The following is a 12561-nucleotide window of genomic DNA, read 5'->3' as shown; positions in this document are numbered from 1 at the left end:
AACGTCTCGCCCTCGCAACTCGCTCAGAGGGGTGTACGCTGGGTGCATTGCATCCATCACTACACAGCTGGACCAACCACCTCCCTCGAAAACCCCCTCGCGAGAGAGCGACACAGCCACCCTGAGCCGGAGCTTCGAGAGGCGAGCTCGACAGCTTGTCCGCCTCTCTCCACCAACCGCTCCTCCGAGCCAGCTCACCAACCAGCACGCCACCATGGCCAAGGGACTAAGGAGCTCCAAGAAGCGCGCACACCGAGCCATCAAGCGCGAGGACCCCAAGTGCGCCCTCTTCTCCCTCTTGCCATCTCCCTCCCCACCCGGCCTCCTTCTCCCGCGCGCTCGACAGGGCCTGCACTGACATCCCTGCCACCCTCCCAGCTCCGACTACAAGCTCAAGCACGACCTGCGCATCCAGAAGCTCAACGAGAAGCTCAAGGCCAGCGCCCTCAAGCCCCGCGCGTTGACCGACAAGGAGGAGTGGGAGCGCGAGCAGGCCGGCTACGAGACGGTCGACGACGACGACGAGACGGCCAAGGAGGGTGCCGCCGACAAGAAGGAGGGCGGTGCGTCCCACTCTCGCTCTTCCTCGTCGACGTCGTTCCAGGGCGAGAGCACCGGCGCATGCTCGTCGCACTCTCGCCCAGACCTCTCTCGTCGCGTACAGCAGGTACTGACGACTCTATCGGTCCTCTACGCAGACATGGAGGTCGAGGGCGAGGCGTCTACGTCTGCCGAGCCGGCTCCCAAGCCCAAGATCTCGACCTCGGGCCCGCGCATGTCGCGCCGCGAGGAGTACCGCGCGAGCAAGGGCATGACCGTCAAGCAGACGCCGCGCACCCACTTCCCGGCCATGGGCGAGAGTGCGTCCCTCGGCTCTCTCCTCGTGTCCCTCGTCGCCGTCGTCGAGCACCCGGACTGACTCGCGTCCTCATCGTCTCGCAGAGAAGCGCATGGGCTGCAAGCCGATGCGCCGCCGCTAGACGTCTCTCCCCTTCCCCCCTCTGCCCCTTTCTCGTCGTCTCGACTTCTCTCTTCGTCACGCCCCCTCTCGGTCCACTTCGACTCGCTCGACCCTCGCCTTGCGCCCTCGCCTCGCGCCCTTCTTCTCGACCTCGTTGTTCTGTCACCCTCTCCTTCCCCGTGTCGTGTGTGTAGATCGCGATGCCTCAGGGCGACGGTGCCCTGCAGCATGTACAATAGCGCATTCCCTCGTCTCTCTTCCCGTTCGCTTGAGCCGAGCGCGCTTTTCTCGCGAGAGCCAACGCAGAGCGCACCCGCCAGCTCGCCTCGCACTTCTCGCAGCACTGCTACACACGGTTCGAGACGAGAAGGCACGAGAGAGGGCAGCTGCAGAGAGCGCTCGAGCCTCGGCCGACGACTCGAACTGAGGCAAGCGGGCTCGCTCTGGCTCCCTCTCTCGTGGCAGCCGTCACAGAGGGCACAAAGATGCTCTCGACACAGACAGGGAGAGAGCAAAGAGCGAGAGCCGCGCCGGGAGAAACGAAAAGAGAGAGAGGAAACAGGGCTCGCCCCGTAGGACGGCCTGCATTGCGCGCCCGCGCCTGCTGCTGCTGCTGCTCGTCGTGCGTCTCGCGTGCGCCAGCATCATGCCCTCGCAAAAAAGAAAGGGACTGCTACACAACGTCCACCCACCCCTCGTTCGAGCCAGGTCTTGGACCTTAGACCGACTCGAGGACGGCCGGCTCGACGAACTCGGTGCGCTGGACCTTGGCGCCGACCTCGGCCTCGGTCGAGGCAGAGTGCAGCTCCATGAGCTTCGAGACGTCGAACTTGGGCTGCTTGAGGAGCTTGACCTGCGGCGAGTGGGTCGTCCCGGGCGAGGTCGAGGCGACGAGGGCGAGGCGGCGACGACAGCGACAGGCGAGGGCGGGGCGAGGCGTCGAGGTAGTGCAGGATGAGTGTCGAGGAGGAGGGGGAGGTGGCGCGACGAGGCGACGGAGAGGATGGCGAGGACAGAGGTCGAGGTCGTGGGCGAGTCGAGGTCGGCGACGATGACGAGGGCGATGCGGGAGGCGACAGGGATAGTCGCAAGGGTGGGAGAGGAAGAAGAGAAAGGGACGCAGAGAATCAGTGCCCGGCTCGAGAGAGTGAGAGGAGAGGAGGGAGGAGGGCGCACCTTGCGGACAAAGACGTTCTGGAGGGGGTAGATGCCCTGCGACGCCTTCTCGATCTCGCGGCCCATGACCTCGGGGATGAGCTTCTGGACGAGCTGCTTGAGGTCGCAGCTGGTCGACTCGCGCTGGACGACCTCGAACATCTTCCTCCGGATCTCGCGGACCTGGGCCGACTGGGCGTACGTCGTCTTCTTTACCTGGTTCGGGCGACGCTTGGTGAAGCCGATGGTGAAGATGCGGACGAGGTAGCCGTCGGTCGTCTTGACGTCGACCTGGGCCTCGATCAGGGTCTGCCACTTGCGGACGAGCGAGCGGAGCTTGTCCGAGGTGAAGTCCATGCCGTGGAAGTTGGTGAGGCAGTTCTTGCCCTGGATGTCATCGACGCGGAGCTGGATCTTGCGGAACGTCTGCTCGTCGTCCTTGTTGAGGTCGCCGAGCGACAGCTCAAAGATGCGGCCCTTGAGCGAGTCGTTGGCGTTCTTGAGACCCGACGAACGGTTGACGAGGGTCTTGCCAACGTTGCGGGTGTCGAACATGGACGGCGCCTTGAGGTCGTACCAGTCTGTGCGGGGCAGGGCGAGGTCAGTGTCGGGCACTCGAGACGGGTCGCGACCAAGGGCAGGGAGAGGAGAGGGGAGAGGGAAGAGATGACGCACCCTTGCGGGTGAAGGGGTCGACAACCCGCTTCTTGATGCCCTTCTTTCCCTTCGAAAGACGCTTGTTCTTACCGACGGCTGCACGAGGGGAGGAGAGGGCGAGGTTAGTTCGACGGTCCTGGTCGACGGGTCCGGAACGCCGTGCTGCTGCCACCGCCCTCGCCTGCCCGCCGGCCGCCAAAATCTACCCTGACACGCTGCGGGAACGCCGCCAGAACCCGCCATGCTGCACTCTCGACGTGGCCGCATGCGACGAGTGAGCCGGGGCGAGGGTCGGCTCTGGCGCGAGGTCGCGTGCGGCCGGGGCTGGAGCTCGAGCGGCGGCCGTCGCAAGTCTCGCGCGCGCTCGTCGACGGGCGCAAAGGTGCGAGTGGTGGGCTCGACTGGTGGGCTGGTGCGGCAGGGTGGCGAGGGCGGCTCGAGGCGAGGCGGGGGAGCGAATTTTGGGCGGCGGGCTCGGGCGAGGACGGTTGAGGACGGCGACGGCGGCAGGTGGCGAAGCGAGGACAAGGCGGGTGGGACAGTGGCGAGGTGGAGGGACAGTAGACTTGCCCATGGCTGCGTTAAGAAGTGGGCGTGAAGACGCGGCGAGGGTGCGAGCGAAAGACGAGGAGGTGGTCGCGCTCGAGCGAGCTCACTCTCTGCGTCGGCTGCCCCCTCTCGACAGCGACAGCTCTACCAGCTTGTGGCCCCACCCTGCCACACACCTGAAAGCCTTCACAAGGGCCACACCCTCCCGTCCTCTCCCCCCTCGACGACCTTCCATCCTCGCTCCCCGCTCCTCTCCTGCTCTCGCCAACCTCCTCCCGCCTCTCCCCCCTCGCTCGACCACCTCGTCCGCCCGGCTGAGCCCTTCCTTTACAAGGACCTGGTCACGGAGTCACTCGCCCCACACCTACCTCGCTCGCCGCCTCTCGCTGCTGCAGAGCCGCCGCGACCCTGTCGCGAGCTCGCGGCGAGATGCTCCTCCTCGCCCGACAACCTCTAGCTCGCGCTCGTGCCTCTTGCGCAAGCTCGTTTCGGCCACACTCATCAAGCTGCGCGGGACCTCGCTACCGCGAGAGTCCGCTCCTCGCGTCTCTGCCGTCCGCTTTGCTGTACGCTCGCCGGCTCGTCCTCGAGACGCATCGTCGCCCAAAGCGCCTGCAGGGTCCGCCGGACATCTGCGTCGCCATCGTCGTACAACGTCGGCCGAGCGCAACGATCCGAGGCTGCGGCTCGTACGCCTCGGTGAGCCTGTTCGCACGGTGCGCCACCTTTCCCCGTCCTCGCGCCTTCTCTTGACGCGCCCAGCTCACTCACCCTCGCCGATCTCTCGTCCGTGCAGCTCGACGACATCTTGAGCCTTGGTGTACCGGACAGACCGTCCCTCGCTCTCGCTCTCGCTCCTCGCGCGGCCGACGCCCCGCCGTCGTCTGCTCGCGACAGCTCGAGGGAGGCCTCTCTCCTCTTTCCTTGCTGCTCTGCCTCGGCTTAAGAGTTACCCTCGAGCTGCAGGCGATGCACAGCGAGAGACTTTGCGAGTCGGAGGAGGAGAGTCAGCGTGAGCGAGTCGGCGGGAGACGTGCGGTCGCAGAAGCTGTCGGAGACGCCTCGAGTGCTGCGGTGCGCTCGCAGACGAGCTTACGAAGGTGTCATTGTGCATCTGCCGTCGCCAGTGAACGCACAGGAGGACGGCGAACGACTCGCTCCTCGCGTCCTCCTCCTCCGCTCCTCGTCCTCCACCACACCACCTTCCCCCCGGCACTCTCGCCGCAGGGACTCGCCTCCGCCGCACCAGAGCCTCCCAGCAGCTCTCGGCACGCCTGCACGCCCACGACCAGTCGCCCCAGGCCCGCCTCGCGCCGCCATTCATCCTCATCAATGCACGCGCCTCGCTCCCCACACCTCGTCTCGTCACCACCCCGTCGACCGCCGCCATGCTCGTCCCTGAGCCCAGTCGTTCACTGTGCGTCCCCTCGAGCCTCGCCGGACCCCTCTTGGCGCGATAGCTGACCCGCTCTCGCCCCCCTCCCTCCTCCCACCTTCGCGCAGCTACCCGTCCAAGATCCCCGAGCTGCGCGCCCACGTCGTCGTCGACGGCAGGCCTCGGCTCGTGTTCGACATGCGCGAGACGGGCAACAAGGTGACGGGCTACATCAGCGGCGCGTACGACTCGGAGTTCGAGGTCCGCCTGTGGGACGGCCGCGAGAAGAAGGCGACGAGGGGCGTCGAGCGCACGCTCTACTTCGGCGATCAGCGGTGCGTCTCCTCCTCGCCTTGGTTCTGCGGCTTGAGGAGTCCACACTGACATCCTCCCGTCCCCTCAACAGAGTCGGCAGGTGGTGGGAGCAAGCGGGCGGGATTGAGCACCAAGGCCCGCCCGATGACGAGGACCGCTTCACGACTTGGTCACACGTGCAGGTCGGCGACGTGAGCTCTTCCTCGGGCCGCATGTCGAGGCCTCCCAGGCGCACACACTGACCCTCGCCCTGTTCCCGAGCTCAGGAGCACACGCGCGCGTTCAAGTTTGGGCCCGTCCCGACTACGGGCGATCGCGACAAGGCCTCTCGCGACGCCGACTTCCTCGACGGCGTGTCCGCCATCAAGATCACGTACCGCAAGATCAAGAACGTCAAGTCCAAGGTCGTGTACCCGCCTCCGGCGCCCAAGAAGAAGAAGGGCGAGCAGTCGTCCGCGAGCATGGCCAACGACCCGCTCGCCAAGCAGAGCAAGGACAAGCGCGCCGTGCACGAGCAGCAGGAGAAGGGCCAATTCGGCGTCTCAGCGACGTGCGTCGCCTCCTTGCACTTCTGTCCCCATCCCTCGTGACCTTTTCTCACGAGCTCCTCTCGCCTCACAGGTTCGGCGAGCTCAAGACGGTCAAGAAGGACCCCAAGAAGAGCAAGAACCCTCGCAAGACCACGACGTGGACCTACGACTACCTCAACGAGGACGAGCCCGACCTCGTGTTCGTCTTCTACATCCGCTCGGACCGTGCGTCCCTTGGTTCCACGCCCTTTCAGCCACAGCGCGTCCGATCCTGACTTTCTGCCACGCCGTCACAGCCTGGATCCGTGCCCGCCTCGCCGACGAGGGTGCGCTCGACGTCCGCTTCCCTCCCTGCCTGAGCGACCCGACTGACTTTCCTGCCCCCTCTCGCCACAGAGCCCGAGGAGGTCGAGCGCTCGGTGACGCCGCCTGTCGAGGTTGGCGACACGCTGTACATCGGCATGACGGAGAAGGAGATCGAGGAGGAGGAGGAGCGTGCGGCAAAGCGCCCTCGCGTCGAGAAGGCGCCGCAGGACAAGGGCAAGCGCGTCGTGCGCCCGCTCTCGCGCTCGCCGTCGCCGACATCGACGCACGCCGACTCGCCACTCGACTCGGGCGACCTCGGCGGCGAGGAGGCGCTCCTCGACCCGATGGGCGACGACGACAGCGGCAGCGACGGCGACTCGTACCTGCTCGCCCGCCGTCGCTCGTCGACCAGCTCCGCGTCCGCCACCAAGAAGGTCCACTTCCCGTCGGCGAGCACCTCGTCCTCGACTGCGCCCGGCACGGCCTCGAACGACCTCGTCGCCATGCACCAGGCGCAGCTCGCCAAGGCCGAGGCCGCCAACGCGCGCCTGCGCGCCGAGCGCGAGCACCGCCCCAACAAGCGCAAAGAGCTCGGCGACGGGCCTTCGGGCCTCGAGGCGGCGTGCGTCGAGCCGGCCGCGCCGCTCGAGAAGCCGTCGCCCGACGCGGGCAGCTCGACGGGCTCGGTGCGCGTCGACGGCGCCGGCTCGCACTCGCGCATGTCGTCGTCGACCACGATGTCGAGCGTGCCGGTCGAGGTCGAGCCGGTCGGCGCCAAGTCGTCGTCGGGCGCGTCGTCGTCGTCGAGGTCGGGGCCCGAGCGCGCCGCAGACGCCGTCTCGGCCTCGTCGGCTCCTATCGCGCACGTTCCCACCCCCGTGTGGGCCACCGACTCGCCCTCGTCGTTCGCCATCCGCCCCGACTCGACGCCGCAGTCGTCCGCGGCGCCTCAGCCGCTCGTCGCGACCAAGCTCTCGACGGCCGACGAGCAGGGCCTCAAGTCGGCCTCGACGACTGCGCTCGGCGGCACGTCGCTCTACCCGACGCACCAGCTCACCGCCTCGAGCCTGTCGACGAGCGACACGACGAGCGCCGCCCCGCTCGCGCCATCCGCCGCGCCGGCCGACCACCGCCCGCCGCCGTCGACCATGCCGCACGAGCCGCTCGTCTCGCCGGTCCTCGTGCGCACGGCGCTCGAGGCGACGTCGACGGCGACGGCGGGCCCGCCGACGGCCGCTGAGCGCGCCGCGAGCGTCGGCGGCGGCCAGGCGTTCAGCCTCGCGCCCGTCGGCGCCGAGGCGCAGCGCCGGGTCGAGATCAAGCTCGAGTTGAACGAGCAGCGCCTGGCTGCCGAGACGGCCGAGGAGCACCTGGCGGCCGTGGCGGTCGAGGCGCGTCCCGCGGGCGAGGAGAAGGGCGCCGAGCCACAGGACAAGCGCGAGCCGCAGGACAAGGTCGAGGTCAAGCCCGAGGCGACCGAGGGGTGCCCTGTGTCGTGAGACGAGGGCGGCCGTGCGACTCAGAAGAGCGAGGCGGGCTGCGGCAGGGAGGCGCTTGAGGAGGAGCAGGAGGGAGGACGGGCGGCGCTTGACGAGGGGAGGGACGAGGCCGTAGCGCACTCGAGGCGATGCTCTCGACGTCCGACTCGCTTGCAGCTTGTTCGTTTCGCTTGACTTTGTCCATTATGCGAGTCGTCTTGAGCGAGAGAGAGCCGGGCTGCGCGCACTCGAGCACGAGCGAGTTTGAGAAGGCCGTCGACGCGAGCGACTCTGCGTCGGCGGTGCACAGCAGGTGAGCTGTGTATTTCCGCCGAGTCGAGCCTGACAGCGTGCACCAGCTTTAACGGAGCGAGGGCTCGTTCAGGCCGTCGCCGCCGGGACTCGGCGAGGACGGGAGAGAAAGCGGGGCTCGCAGGCTCGAACGCATGCTCGTGGGCCGACAGCTCGTGAGCGAGGATAGTGCAGCGCCTGGCTCTCATACAAAGCGAGGAGAGCACGAGGGACTGCAAGGCAGGCAAAGAGAGAGGGACAAGGAGCGCGGGATGCGAGGCGAAATTACTGAGATCGTGGTAAAGCTAGTGCTACAGAGCAGCCTCGTGCCGACCGCTGCCACCGTCCTCCTCCTCCTCCGCTGTATGCACATGCCCGACATCTAGCGAGCGACGCCCTCACTTGGCGCCGCTGGTGCCGCCGCCGCCGCCGCTGCTGAAGTCGCGCTCGCGCGCCTCCTGCGCCGCCTGCCACGCCTCGCGCTCCTCGCCCGTCAACGCCTTGCCGTCCTCGCCATGCGTCGGCGGCGGCCCACTCGGCGGGGCGTACGTCGACGTGTTGGCCGCAGGGGGAGGCGACGAGGGCGGGGCAAAGCTGCCGTGCTGCGACGCCATCGGGGGAGGGCCGGACGGCGGGGCGTAGTGCGAGCCCGAGTCCTGGCGGTAGTTCGAGTCTGTGGGGGCAGGAGGGACTGTCAGTCCTGCGGCGCGAGGACGTGTCTCGACCGAGAGGGAGGGGAGAGAGGAGGGACGCACACTGAGGAGGCGCCTCGGTGGCTGCCGCACCGTCCTGAGTGGGCACGTACTGCTGGCCGTAGTGGGGCTGACTCGCCGCACCCTGCTGTTGCGGGTTCCACTGCTGGCCGTAGTAGCCGGCTGCGCCCTGCTCGGCCTGGTTGTGGTGGCCCTGGCCCTGGACCTGCTGGAGCGGATAGGCCGTCTTGAACGCCCGGGCGCGACGACGCCTCATGATGGCGCCGACGACAAAGATGACGAGGACGACGGCGACGGCGACTGTGTGGAGGAGGATGAGTCAGCGAGTGCGAGAGGAGGGGGGAGCGCCAAGGCCAAGGCGGAGGAGAGAGAGGTCGACGCACTGCCGACGCCGACGCCGATGCGGGTGCCGTAGCTCGTGCCGTTGTCGCGGTCGCCATAGTCTGTAACGGCAGGAGCACAGGGCCGGGCGACGAGGGTCAGTGGCTGTGCCGGCTCGAACGATGACGAGCGCGGAGGCAGAGTGGGAGCGCGAGAGGGGAGGGCGAGGGCGAGGACGCACAGTACTGGGCGCGGACAGGAGTTGCGCAGAGCGCGAGTGCGAGTGGTGCGAGCAGCTGCAGAGACATGGGGAGCTGGAGGGTGATGTGGTGGGGGAGGGGGAGAGGGGAGGAGGAGCGAGACGAGCTGAGAAGGTGGCGACGTCTTACCTGCGAGAGCTTCCGCCGCGGCGAACACGCTCACGCTCCAGATCGGCAGCCGGCTCCTGCCCCGCACCCGCACAGTTAAGTGTCCACTCGCGCCCTCAAATTGACGTCCTCTCTCCTCCACGCTCGGCCGCTTTCCTTGGGTCGCACGCGGCCTGCTTCCTCTCCGACTACGACGCAGCTCTCCAGAGGGAACCAGGCGAAAGCGACACTGCGATTTTGGGTACTGCTCAAAGCTACGACGAGAAGCGGCCGCACGTAAAAGACGCTCCGACCGCCTTTAGACGCTGACAAAGCGGAGGTACGGCTGCGAGAGAGGATGCGAGAGAGTCAGTGAGTGCTGAAGAAGACGTGCGAGGCGCAGAGAGACGTCGCGAGGGAGCCGTCGAGAGCGCACGGGCCCTCGACCGCTTCCTCGAGAACGTCCTCCCTCGTCTTGTTCGACGGCGGCGCGCTCCTCCACGACCCCAACATCGGCGCAGAGAGAGAGAGAGAGAGTGGGACGCACGAAGACCTCCTCGACCTCCTTGCCCTCAAAGTGCTTCTTGGCGTCCTCCGTCTTGAGGCTGTTGTGCACGATGAGCTTGTCGCCCGGCTGCCAGCCCTGGGGCGTCGCCACCTTCTCGCGGTCGGTGAGCTGCAGCGAGTCGATGCAGCGCAGGATCTCGCTGAACTGGCGGCCGGTGGAAGCCTGCGCGAGGGGAGGAAGGAGCGAGAGTCAGTCTCGGCAAGTTCTACTCTGCGACGACGGTCGCGTGCGCCTGCTCGAGGCTCGTCGACAGAGAGAGGCGAGAGTGTGACGCACAGGGTACTGGAGCGAGAGGCGGACACGCTTGGCCGGGTCGATGACGAAGACGGTGCGGACCGTGAAGGGGATGCCCTTGTCGTCGAGGTTGGTCAGGTCCTGCCTGCGCGCACAAGACCGGCGACGGTCAGTCTCGGCGCTCGTACTCGAAGAAAAGGTCACAGAGGGCGACGCACTCGTCGAGCATGTCGTAGAGCTGGGCAATCTTGCGCGACGGGTCGGCAATGATGGGGAACGCGAGGTCGACCTTGCCGAACGTGTTGATGTCGGCGACCCACTTCTCGTGCGAGCCGAGCTCGTTGCACGAGAGGCCTGCGTGGTGCGGTGAAGAGCTGTCAGTGAGGGGTCCGAGAGGGAGCGCAGTACCGCGCGTGCTGGACGGCGAGAGGGAGGAAACGACGCGACGCACCGATCTGCTTGACGTTGCGCTTCTTGAACTCGGGGGCGAGGCGAGCAGCCTCGGCGAGCTCGGTAGTGCACACCGGGGTAAAGTCGCTGCAGAGGGGACGGGAGAGGGTGAAGGTTAGGAAGGTCGACGAGGCGAGGTCGCGAGGGCGCCGACGGGGGAGGCTCACGCAGGCTGCGGGCGCAACAGGGGCTAGAGTCAGTACTGCTTTGTAGAAATGCGGCGACCGTGTAACGAAGCAGGCTGTGCTGCGGTCGTCGCCGCCTCGACAGACGACCGCACCGCCCTCGCTCGTCCGCCTCGTCCAGATGCAAGAGTGCGACTCACGTGCGAGAACAGGATGACCCAGGAGTCGCCGATGTAGTCGTAGAAGTTGATCTTGCCCTGTGTGCGCGCGAGGGAGGAGAGGGAGGGAGGGGTCAGCTCGCGGTTGACGAGGGAGCCCGAGTCGAGGCGGCGAGCGTGGTGGGCGCACCTGGGTCGTCTCGGCGTCAAAGTTGGGGGCCTTGTAGCCGAGGCGGAGGCCGACCTTGTCCGTCATGGTGGTACTGGGCGCAGGAGAAGTCAGCTCTCGTCGAGCCACGTTGTGGGGCGACGGCGAGATCGCGGGGGAGGGAGCGGGGAGCGCGTGGACTCACGTTGAGGAGAGTGTGTGAGGGTGGTGGGAGCTGGAGCGAGTCTCGAGAGGACGAGGTGGAGGTGAGGGAGCAAGGGCGAGGTGGACGAGGCGACCGTCGGCGAGCACGACATTCGCCGGGCCTGCCGCGCAAGTGGGGGCCGGCCAGATCGGAAACGCCAAGCGGCGGCATCTGCTAATCGAGATTAGCCTCGCAAACGTAATGCGCTCCAACCGCGGTCGAGGCAGCTTCTCGCGGTCGGACGCTGGCGACGAAACGAGGCTCTACAGATACAGCACAGACGGGGCGAGCTAGACGACGACCCTCAAGACGGTCACTGCGACGACGACGACGACCGCCACCGCTGCCACTCGTCCCACGTCACCTTGACCTTGCGGCTCTGATACCGGCTCACCCTCGCGCCGCGCCGCATCTCGTCCGTCACGACGCCCTTGAACCCGCCCTTGCGCATCGCCGCGTCGACCGCGTCGACCTTGGTCCACCCTTGCGCGGGCGCCACCTCGGGGAGGAACGTGGCGTGGAGGACCGGGCGCAGGTTGCGCGGGTTCTGCGCGCGCGAGACGGCGACGTCGAGCTTGGGGAGGGCCGACAGCGAGCGGTAGGTCGGCTTGGGCGCAGGCGTCGCGGTGCCGCTGCCGGTCGAAGGGGTGGTGGCGGTCGAGGCGGGCGAAGACGACGAGGAAGGTGGGAGGTTGAGGGCCGGGTTGACAAACTCGACGTAGATGCCGTGCGTGCCGAGCTCCCAGTCGAGGTAGTCGTCGCACACTTCAAAGTCGGTGAGGAGCGAAACGCTGCAGGCGGGCAGGAAAGGGGTGAGCGCGGGCGACGAGAGAGGGTGGAGCGCCGAAGCTTCGCACGCACCCGCATTCGAGTCGAGGGAGGTCCTTGGCCGTGATCGGGTCGAAACGGCTGTCCTCGAACGCGCTGTAGGCGTGAACGAGGGTCAGTGAGACTCGAGTGGGCGCAGAGAGAGAGCCGGCGCACCTCGTGTGAGCGTACTCGGCGAGTCCGTCGCCGAGGCGCAGGGCGCCAAAGTTGCCGATGCAGCCGCGCAACCTGGGCTCACCGCCAGAGCGAGAGCGCACGTTCCACGTGACGAAGAGCGGGCTGCGCACATGTGCCGACAACGAGGGTCAGCTCGTGTCGAGAGGCGAGAGGTGGGGCGCAGGAGGAGAGCGGGGACGCACAAGGCCTCGTCGCGGTCGAATTGCGGTGCGGGTTGGGCAGTGCCATCGAGAGCGGCCTGGACGACATCGAAGCAGTAGTAGGCGTGCTCAGGCAGGGCGTCGCCGGACGAGGGCGAGCTCATGGGTGACGTTCCGAGCGGGAGCTGAGCGCGGCGGCGAGGGCGGCAGGCGGCGTGGCGGTGGAGCGATCGGGGCTGTTTCGAGCTCGCGGTGGCGGTGCGGCTGTAGTCGACGTGGCTCTGGCGGCGACGAGAGAGGGCGAGGTCGTTCGAGCTGCTCCTCGCGCCGAGCTCCGACTTGGCGGCGGCGGCGGCACCTGCAGCCTCTCTCGCATGGATGCAGGGATCACAAAGCTACTGCTCCTTGTGCTACCCTCTAGCTGGCCCTGCCCGAGCGAGTCGAGCAGCGAGAGTCTCTGCATTTTGGTCGCGTCTGCGCCGGCGGACGGTCGTTGCGAGATCAGCTCTGAGTGCGCTCGCCGGCCCCGC

General features: G+C 67.5%; 6 protein-coding genes across 6 annotated transcripts; 2 read left to right on the top strand and 4 right to left on the bottom strand.

Annotated features, from left to right (window-relative positions):
- Window positions 1–214: 214 nt before the first annotated feature.
- Window positions 215–980, top strand: RHOBADRAFT_44144 (uncharacterized protein; the record flags this gene model as incomplete). Its single annotated transcript, XM_018414358.1, has 4 exons — window positions 215–279; window positions 379–563; window positions 699–860; window positions 943–980. The coding sequence occupies 4 exons, from the start codon at window positions 215–217 to the stop codon at window positions 978–980; spliced, it is 450 nt and encodes a 149-aa protein (XP_018270678.1).
- Window positions 981–1679: 699 nt separating this feature from the next.
- On the bottom strand, window positions 1680–3016 carry RHOBADRAFT_44143 (uncharacterized protein; the record flags this gene model as incomplete). The annotated part of the gene is made up of 4 exons (XM_018414357.1): window positions 1680–1814; window positions 2138–2697; window positions 2792–2869; window positions 3010–3016. The coding sequence occupies 4 exons, from the start codon at window positions 3014–3016 to the stop codon at window positions 1680–1682; spliced, it is 780 nt and encodes a 259-aa protein (XP_018270677.1).
- A 1694-nt stretch (window positions 3017–4710) lies between these two features.
- RHOBADRAFT_44142 (uncharacterized protein) lies at window positions 4711–7347 on the top strand (the record flags this gene model as incomplete). The annotated part of the gene is made up of 7 exons (XM_018414356.1): window positions 4711–4739; window positions 4826–5032; window positions 5104–5203; window positions 5279–5562; window positions 5634–5767; window positions 5839–5868; window positions 5939–7347. The coding sequence occupies 7 exons, from the start codon at window positions 4711–4713 to the stop codon at window positions 7345–7347; spliced, it is 2193 nt and encodes a 730-aa protein (XP_018270676.1).
- Window positions 7348–8015: 668 nt separating this feature from the next.
- On the bottom strand, window positions 8016–8959 carry RHOBADRAFT_44141 (uncharacterized protein; the record flags this gene model as incomplete). The annotated part of the gene is made up of 4 exons (XM_018414355.1): window positions 8016–8290; window positions 8373–8630; window positions 8714–8773; window positions 8893–8959. The coding sequence occupies 4 exons, from the start codon at window positions 8957–8959 to the stop codon at window positions 8016–8018; spliced, it is 660 nt and encodes a 219-aa protein (XP_018270675.1).
- Window positions 8960–9229: 270 nt separating this feature from the next.
- On the bottom strand, window positions 9230–10936 carry RHOBADRAFT_36527 (uncharacterized protein). Its single transcript, XM_018413359.1, has 9 exons — window positions 10887–10936; window positions 10724–10796; window positions 10576–10632; window positions 10418–10422; window positions 10252–10337; window positions 10019–10154; window positions 9843–9945; window positions 9546–9728; window positions 9230–9344 (listed from the first exon to the last, which is right to left on the bottom strand). The coding sequence occupies exons 2-9, from the start codon at window positions 10787–10789 to the stop codon at window positions 9318–9320; spliced, it is 663 nt and encodes a 220-aa protein (XP_018270674.1). The 5' UTR covers window positions 10790–10796; window positions 10887–10936; the 3' UTR covers window positions 9230–9317.
- A 195-nt stretch (window positions 10937–11131) lies between these two features.
- RHOBADRAFT_53592 (uncharacterized protein) lies at window positions 11132–12195 on the bottom strand (the record flags this gene model as incomplete). Its single annotated transcript, XM_018416907.1, has 4 exons — window positions 11132–11677; window positions 11748–11810; window positions 11871–11993; window positions 12074–12195. The coding sequence occupies 4 exons, from the start codon at window positions 12193–12195 to the stop codon at window positions 11200–11202; spliced, it is 786 nt and encodes a 261-aa protein (XP_018270673.1). The 3' UTR covers window positions 11132–11199.
- Between the last annotated feature and the right edge of the window lie 366 nt (window positions 12196–12561).

The sequence above is a fragment of the Rhodotorula graminis genome (genome assembly GCF_001329695.1).
Source record: "Rhodotorula graminis WP1 unplaced genomic scaffold RHOBAscaffold_7, whole genome shotgun sequence".
Classification (NCBI taxonomy): domain Eukaryota; kingdom Fungi; phylum Basidiomycota; class Microbotryomycetes; order Sporidiobolales; family Sporidiobolaceae; genus Rhodotorula; species Rhodotorula graminis.
This window is presented reverse-complemented; position numbering and strand designations above follow the sequence as displayed.

What these genes read in the sequence shown, in the direction of transcription:
- RHOBADRAFT_36527 (XM_018413359.1), bottom strand. Translation starts at nt 10,789, where the DNA reads ATGACGGACAAGGTCGGCCTCCGCCTCGGCTACAAGGCCCCCAACTTT. An exon ending in TTGACGCCGAGACGACCCAG is followed by an intron (nt 10,633 to 10,723) that starts GTGCGCCCACCA and finishes GCGCGCACACAG; the next exon opens with GGCAAGATCAACTTCTACGA. An exon ending in GCCTCTCGCTCCAGTACCCT is followed by an intron (nt 9,729 to 9,842) that starts GTGCGTCACACT and finishes CCCCTCGCGCAG; the next exon opens with GCTTCCACCGGCCGCCAGTT.